The sequence below is a fragment of the Ranitomeya imitator genome, chromosome 1, assembly GCF_032444005.1.
Source record: "Ranitomeya imitator isolate aRanImi1 chromosome 1, aRanImi1.pri, whole genome shotgun sequence".
Lineage (NCBI taxonomy): Eukaryota > Metazoa > Chordata > Amphibia > Anura > Dendrobatidae > Ranitomeya > Ranitomeya imitator.
The window spans coordinates 298,151,641-298,158,375 of NC_091282.1; the positions used below are offsets into that span (position 1 = coordinate 298,151,641).

The window sequence follows — 6,735 nt, forward strand, 5'->3', positions numbered from 1 at the left end:
AGATGAGAAGAAAAGAATACAGATTTAATAGGTATAAATTGATATATGACACATTCTCTCAAATTACATTTAATTGAATAAAAAATACTTGTTTATCAATCGAGACATCAAAAGAGTGAAAGCTCTACTCTCCGTTACAGGATGGTGATCATCTCCTAGTAATGATGCCTTGGATGTAGCTGGGGCCGTTCTCTCTGTGTACAGCTCTGTCAGTATTTATGCTCCTTCCTCATTCTTTACCATCACTGTGATACTGGCTGCCTGTCCATGTAGCACAGTAGTATACAGCATCATCCTCTGGATGCACCCCATTAATGTCTAGATATCCAACGTTACCAGAGGCAGATCCCACAAATCGTGCTGGGACCCCGTCTCCTCTTTTGTTGTTAGATTCAGTGAAATAAACCAGAATGAATGTTGGTTTGTTCCCAATTTTTTGTTGTATAAACACCACCCTATTGCCGCTGACAGTGAGACCCCCTCCTAGGGTACAGGACAATCTGACATTTAGCCCAGGAGATGCCGTAATCACAGATGGTGCCAGAGTCACTGAATGCTGAGCCTGGGACACTGCAGAAGACAAAACAGTCAGATCTGTGATACAAGGTGTCATACGTCATCTAACATGTCCATATATATATATAATTCACTATACTGTACCTGTGATAAGCGCAGTCAGGAGACAAAGGCTGAGTGCTCTGATCATGGTGAGACAGCCAGAGATGAGACAGCCACAGGTGGAGCTTTCTCCTATCTCTTCACCAGCACTCTGCTATCATATATAGTCCTCAACTCCTCCCAGTAAGCAAAACCAGTCAGGACATATATTGTCATTTATTCTACAAATTGAGGATGACACAGGATTCCTAGTAATAATAACTTACAGAAAGGATTCACCCAGACCTGACAGCCAGGGATGATAATTTTCTGCAAATTATTGGACAGTCTGTAAAAATAAGGACTTTCTTTAATAACCTTGAATAAATTAGAAGTGACTGTGATTTTCTTTGAAGCTGAGAAGCATGTACAGATAAAGATCATTGTAGTTATCATCAGGGCCGTATTTAGAGTTTCTGCTGCCCTAGGCACTTTTAGTGCTGCCTCCCCCTTTGGTGAGTATGACACTATCGGCAGTGACTTTGGCATAAATCGCTGATGTGAAAGTCGCCTTTTGCAACAAATCTGGCAGTTTTTCTGCATCTGCCGCGTAACGGATCACTTACGGCGACACTGTGTTTGGCCTCATTCATTCCCTATGGGACTTGCGGACATGTGCGGCACTTGCAGTTTTGCCGAGATCCGGCAAATGCGGTACTTGCAGCAATGGAAAAAACGCTGCTAGCAGTGTTTTTTTGTCTCACCTGCAAGTGCAAAACCGCTAGTGCCGCACATGTTCGCAAGTAGCCATCACTACCTGTCCCTGCACCTTGCTAGCTTATCCCTAACCATCCCTCTCTGACCTAAAACTACACTATAAAGCTTTACAAAAACAATTACCTGACATATTCCTATGATAATGAGGGCTCCAGGCTATGGCGTAGACTGGGACGGGCAGTCTCCGGGTCTCCATTCTCTCGCTGTGCACACCCTCATTCCCTGCCTCACTGCCTGTGAACAGACATCCCTCCACCGGACCCAATGATCACCTCTTGCAGTAGCATACCGGCAGAGGTGCATGTCGGTTTTCTGGCACCCGGGGAAAGAATTCATTTTGCGCCCCCCCCCCCCCCCTTTCCTCAACACACATGCGATTTGCACACTTATTCATGTATTGACAAGCTTCTCTTCCTAATACTCTCAATGTTCAGTGAAAAACAGAGACGCAGAAGAGAAGCTCGTTGTCACAGGACCATAAGTGTGAAAGTCGCATGTGAGTGAAGTGTCCATGTGACGACTACTGGAACCTGCAGAGCTGAATCCTGACATCGCAGGTTTCTGAATTCTCACAACGCATGCACTGCACACTTTTAGGATTCTCCCTTGCCGGTGGACAGTCATGTCAGCACAAGCATGTGAATTGTATACTTCTGACCACATTCCGACTAGACCTGCTCGGCCTCGCTCAGTTCATTTTCATAGAGTGAGGCCAATGTGTGGCCTCACTCTATTCAGTCTAGTCAGCATGTGACCGCATGTATGTAAGTCGCCGGCACGAGAGAATCCTGACAGCGTGCAGTGTGCAGGGTCGGCGTCAGCACCCGGCGTACCAGGGCAAATGACGGGGCCCTGGCGAGACAGGGGGGACCATTCAGGGCCGGCGTTAGGGGCAGGCAGCTGCTTAGGGCCCCCGCTCCCCCAGGGGCCCTCAGCTAGCGGCACATCATACAGCCGCTATGGGGCCTCTGTGAGGCAGGGGGGCCCGCCTGTCGCCAGCGCCAACTCCCCCGCCGCTGTATTGAACTATACCGGTGCCTGCTGGTAAAGTTCAAAGCAAATGATGGAGGAGAGAGAGTCACCTGACGTTCCCTCTCCCATCATTCCCCACTCTGCCTCTGACACTGCCGCTGCGGGTGCTCGATAACGTCATCACGCACTCGCTGTGTGCCAGGCAGTGCAGCGGCAGCCGCCGAAACCGGAGCAGGAAGCAGCGCGGCATGTTGACAGGTGAGGAGTGTTTTTTTTTTTTTTAACTATAACAGTGAGTACTGGACTATGGGGCCATTCTTGGGGAGGGAGGCTGTGCTGTATACTACATGTCTGTGCTATATACTACATGGCTGTGTTATATACTACGTGGGCTGTGCTATATACTATATGGGCTGTTATATGCTACGTGGGCGGTGCTATATACTACATGGCTGTTCTATATACTACGTGGGCTGTTATTTGCTATGTGGGCTGTGCTATATACTACGTGGGCCGTGTTATATACTACGTGGGCTGTTACATGCTACGTGGGCTGTGCTATATACTACATGGCTGTTATATACTACATGCTACGTGGGCTGTGCTATATACTACATGGCTGTTATATACTACGTGGGCCGTGTTATATACTACGTGGGCTGTTATATAATATGTGGCTGTGCTATATACTATATGGGCTGTTATATGCTACGTGGGCTGTGCTATATACTACGTGGCTGTGTTGTATGCTATGTAGGCTGTTATATACTACATGGCTGTGTTATATGCTATGTGGCTGTGTTATATACTACGTGGGCTGTATTATATACTACATGGCTATGTTATATGCAATCATGAATCGTGGTATGTCTTAAAGGGGGGGGGGCCACTGAGACTCTTTCGCCCAGGGCCCTCAAAAACCTAGAGCCGGCCCTGGCAGTGCGCACTGTGAGAAGTCAGAAGTCTGCAGTCACAAAGAATGACTGCAGACTCATTACAAACCTGGACATCCCCTTTAATGCTCCTAACATAAATAAAACATGAGAGTTAATTAACATCCAGGTACCTGATAGATGACGTCACCTCTGGAGCAGTTCTCTTTCTTTTCTTCATCTTGTCCAGACCCCATGATGAGTTTTCTCATCCCCAGCCGTCTCTGCAGACTTCCATCTTCTCCGCTCTTTTGCAGAAAATCTCCACATGATGCCCTTAAAGATACAAGTGTCATTATAATGCTCGTGAATGAAAAATTGCCCCTCAGTATATTATCTGCACAAAACATGACCCCGACACTATCCTACTTATGGTACATGCTCTTTACACTGACCTCTCCTTTCCATACCGGCCCCCTCTTCACACTGTCCACTCACACTGTGTCCCCCCTATAGGGCCCAGTATTTATACTGTACTCTCTCATCACACTCCCCATCCTTGGTATACTGTCAGCCCCTGGCTGTGCCCTTACACTGTCCCGCATGCTACGAACCCACTACTCAGTTTCTATTCTGTGCCCACTCACTTTTCTCCCCCATACTGTCTCATCACACTATTCCCCTCCCTCCTCATACTGTCTCCTCTCACATCCTTCCTGTTCACCATACTGTCTCCTCATATATTTACCCCCTCGCTTTCTATACTGCCTGTGCACCTGACTCCCCATACTGTATCTGCACACATCCCATCACCCTCACTCCCCGTACTCTGTTCACATACATTTTTCACATCGCTACTCATACTGTGCCCGCATGCATTCCCCCGTTCGCTCCCCATACTCTGTGCACCCATCCCCCTGTACTGTTTCCTCATACATGCCCCCCATTGCCCATACATGCCCCCCATTCCCCAATACTGTTTCCTCACACATGCCCATATTCCCCCATACTGTTTCCTCATACATTCCCCCATTGCCTAGTACTGTTTCCTCATACATGCCCCCATTCCCCCGTACTGTTTCCTCATACATGCCCCCCATTGCCTAGTACTGTTTCCTCATACATGCCCCCCATTCCCCAGTACTGTTTTCTCATACAGTACATGTCCCCCATTCCCCCTTACTGTTTCCCCATCTCCCCCTTTGCTCTTCATTTTGTGTCCTCAAATATCCCCCCACACTTTAAATCCCCCATCCCCACTCCAATTCTCCCCACACATAATAAATCCCCCTATCCTCACTCAAATTGTCCCCACACACAATAAATCCCTCCATCCCCACTCCAATTGTCCCCACACATAATAAATCCCCTCGTCCCCACTCAAACTCACCACACACACAATAAATCCCCCCATCCCCACTCAAATTGTTCCCCCTCCCATCTTGTATGAATGGCTCAGCTTCCCCCCCTCCCATCTTGTATGAATGGCTCAGCTTTCCTCCCTTTTATGAATGGCCCAGCTTTCCCCCCTTGTATGAATGGCTCAGCTTCCCCCCCTTGTATGAATAGCCCAGCTGTTGTGAATTCAGCTTTTGGGCTCCCTCCGGTGGTTGTAGAGGGTAATGCAGTTGTGACTGGACTGCAGGATTGGACAGGTGTGTCTACTAATTGCAGAACTGACTGGGGTATATAGCCTTGCTGGACTCTTTAGTCCCTGCCAGTTGTCCATTGTTTTTGAAGGATTCACTTCCCTGCTGGTCTCTCCAGTTTGCTGTGCTTTTCTACAAAGATGAGTCCTGGCTTTGTTTTTGCTGTCCACCTGCTGTGGACCTTATCGTTCTGTGCATATTCATGTTTTTGTCTGGTTCAGCTTTGTCTGTGAAGGATTTTTTGCAGCTAAGCTGTGTCTCTGGAGATGCAAATATACCCCCCATGTATTTAGTCAGATGTGGTGATTCGTATTTTCTGTGGTGGATATTTTCTAGTGTTTAATACTGACCGCATAGTACTCTGTTCTATTCTTTCTTTTTAGCTAGTATGGCCTCCTATGCTAAAATCTGATTTCATTTCTGCGTATACTATTTCCTCTCCTCTCACTGTCAATATTTGTGGGGGGCTATCTATCCTTTGGGGATTTTCTCTGAGGCAAGATAGGTTTCCTGTTTCTGTCTTTAGGGGAAGTTAGATCTTAGGCTGTGCCGAGGGGTCTAGGGAGTGTCAGGTACCCCCCACGGCTACTTTTAGTTGCGCTGCTAGGTTCAGGGTTTGCGGTCAGTACAGGGACCACCTTCTCCAGAGTCCGTCTCATGCTGCTCCTAGGCCACCAGATCATAACAGTACAACTGGCCAACAATGAGTTAATTGCATCTCAGAAGAAGGGAGAGAAGCTTTTGAGCCATTTTTTTTTCCTTAGCCTGTTCCTCCCTCTTTACCTCTGGGTGGCTGCGGAACCTAGTAATAACATGAGTGTTCAGGAGTTAGTTTCTCGTGTGGATCAGCTTGCTGCTAGGGTACAGGGTATTTCAGAATATATTGTTCAGACTCCTGCCTTAGAACCTAAGATTCCCACTCCTGATTTATTCTTTGGTGACAGGTCCAAATTTTTGAGTTTCAAAAATAACTGTAAACTGTTTTTTGCATTAAGACCCCGGTCTTCTGGTGATCCTATTCAGCAGGTTAAAATCATCATATCTCTGCTGCGTGATGACCCACAGGATTGGGCATTTTCCCTGGAAACTGGCAATCCTGCTTTGCTTAATGTTGATTCGTTCTTTCAGGCATTGGGGTTGTTGTATGATACGCCTAATTCTGTGGATCAGGCTGAGAAAATCTTGTTGGCCCTGTGTCAGGGTCAAGAAGCGGCAGAATCGTATTGCCAGAAATTTAGAAAATGGTCTGTACTGACTAAATGGAATGAGGATGCCTTGGCGGCAATTTTCAGAAAGGGTCTTTCTGAATCCGTTAAAGATGTTATGGTGGGGTTCCCCACGCCTACTGGTCTGAGTGATTCTATGTCTCTGGCCATTCAGATTGATCGGTGCTTGCGCTAGCGCAGAGTTGTGCACTCTATGGCGTTGTCCTCTGAGCGGAGCCCTGAGCCTATGCAGTGTGATAGGACTTTGTCTAGAGCTGAACGTCAAACATTCAGGCGTCAGAATAGGTTGTGTTTTTTGTCATGATCCCAATGGCAGGGGATCACAAAAGGACAAGCACAAAAACAAAACAAGCTCTAGGGTGATGGAACCTGAGCTGACCGCGATCGTGAACCTAAACACACAACTAGCAGTAGCCGGGGAACGTGCCTACGATGATTCCTAGACGTCTCGCGCCAGCCGAAGGATTAACTTCCCCTATAAGAAGAAACACAGACCTCACTTGCCTCCAGAGAAACACCCCACAGAAATAGCAGCCCCCCACATGTAATAACGGTGAAATGAGAGGAAAGCACATACGTAGTTATGAAAATAGAATCAGCAAAAATGAGGCCCGCTAAAGCTAGATAGCAGAGGATACAAAA

The 6,735-nt window shown here is 47.3% G+C and overlaps 1 protein-coding gene across 3 annotated transcripts in view; it reads right to left on the minus strand.

The window, feature by feature from the left end:
* Positions 1-737, minus strand: part of LOC138669991 (immunoglobulin lambda-1 light chain-like) — a 773,781-nt gene extending 773,044 nt beyond the window's left edge. Inside the window, exons 1-2 of one of the 3 annotated variants that reach the window (XM_069756956.1) lie at positions 661-737; positions 253-570 (exon numbers count right to left, since the gene is read on the minus strand). In XM_069756956.1, the coding sequence (XP_069613057.1) occupies positions 253-570; positions 661-706 (364 nt within the window). In that variant the 5' untranslated portion in view covers positions 707-737. Of the gene's footprint in view, positions 1-250; positions 595-660 lie in introns of all 3 variants that reach the window. The other 2 variants (XM_069756939.1, XM_069756947.1) reach the window with 2 other exon arrangements.
* Between the last annotated feature and the right edge of the window lie 5,998 nt (positions 738-6,735).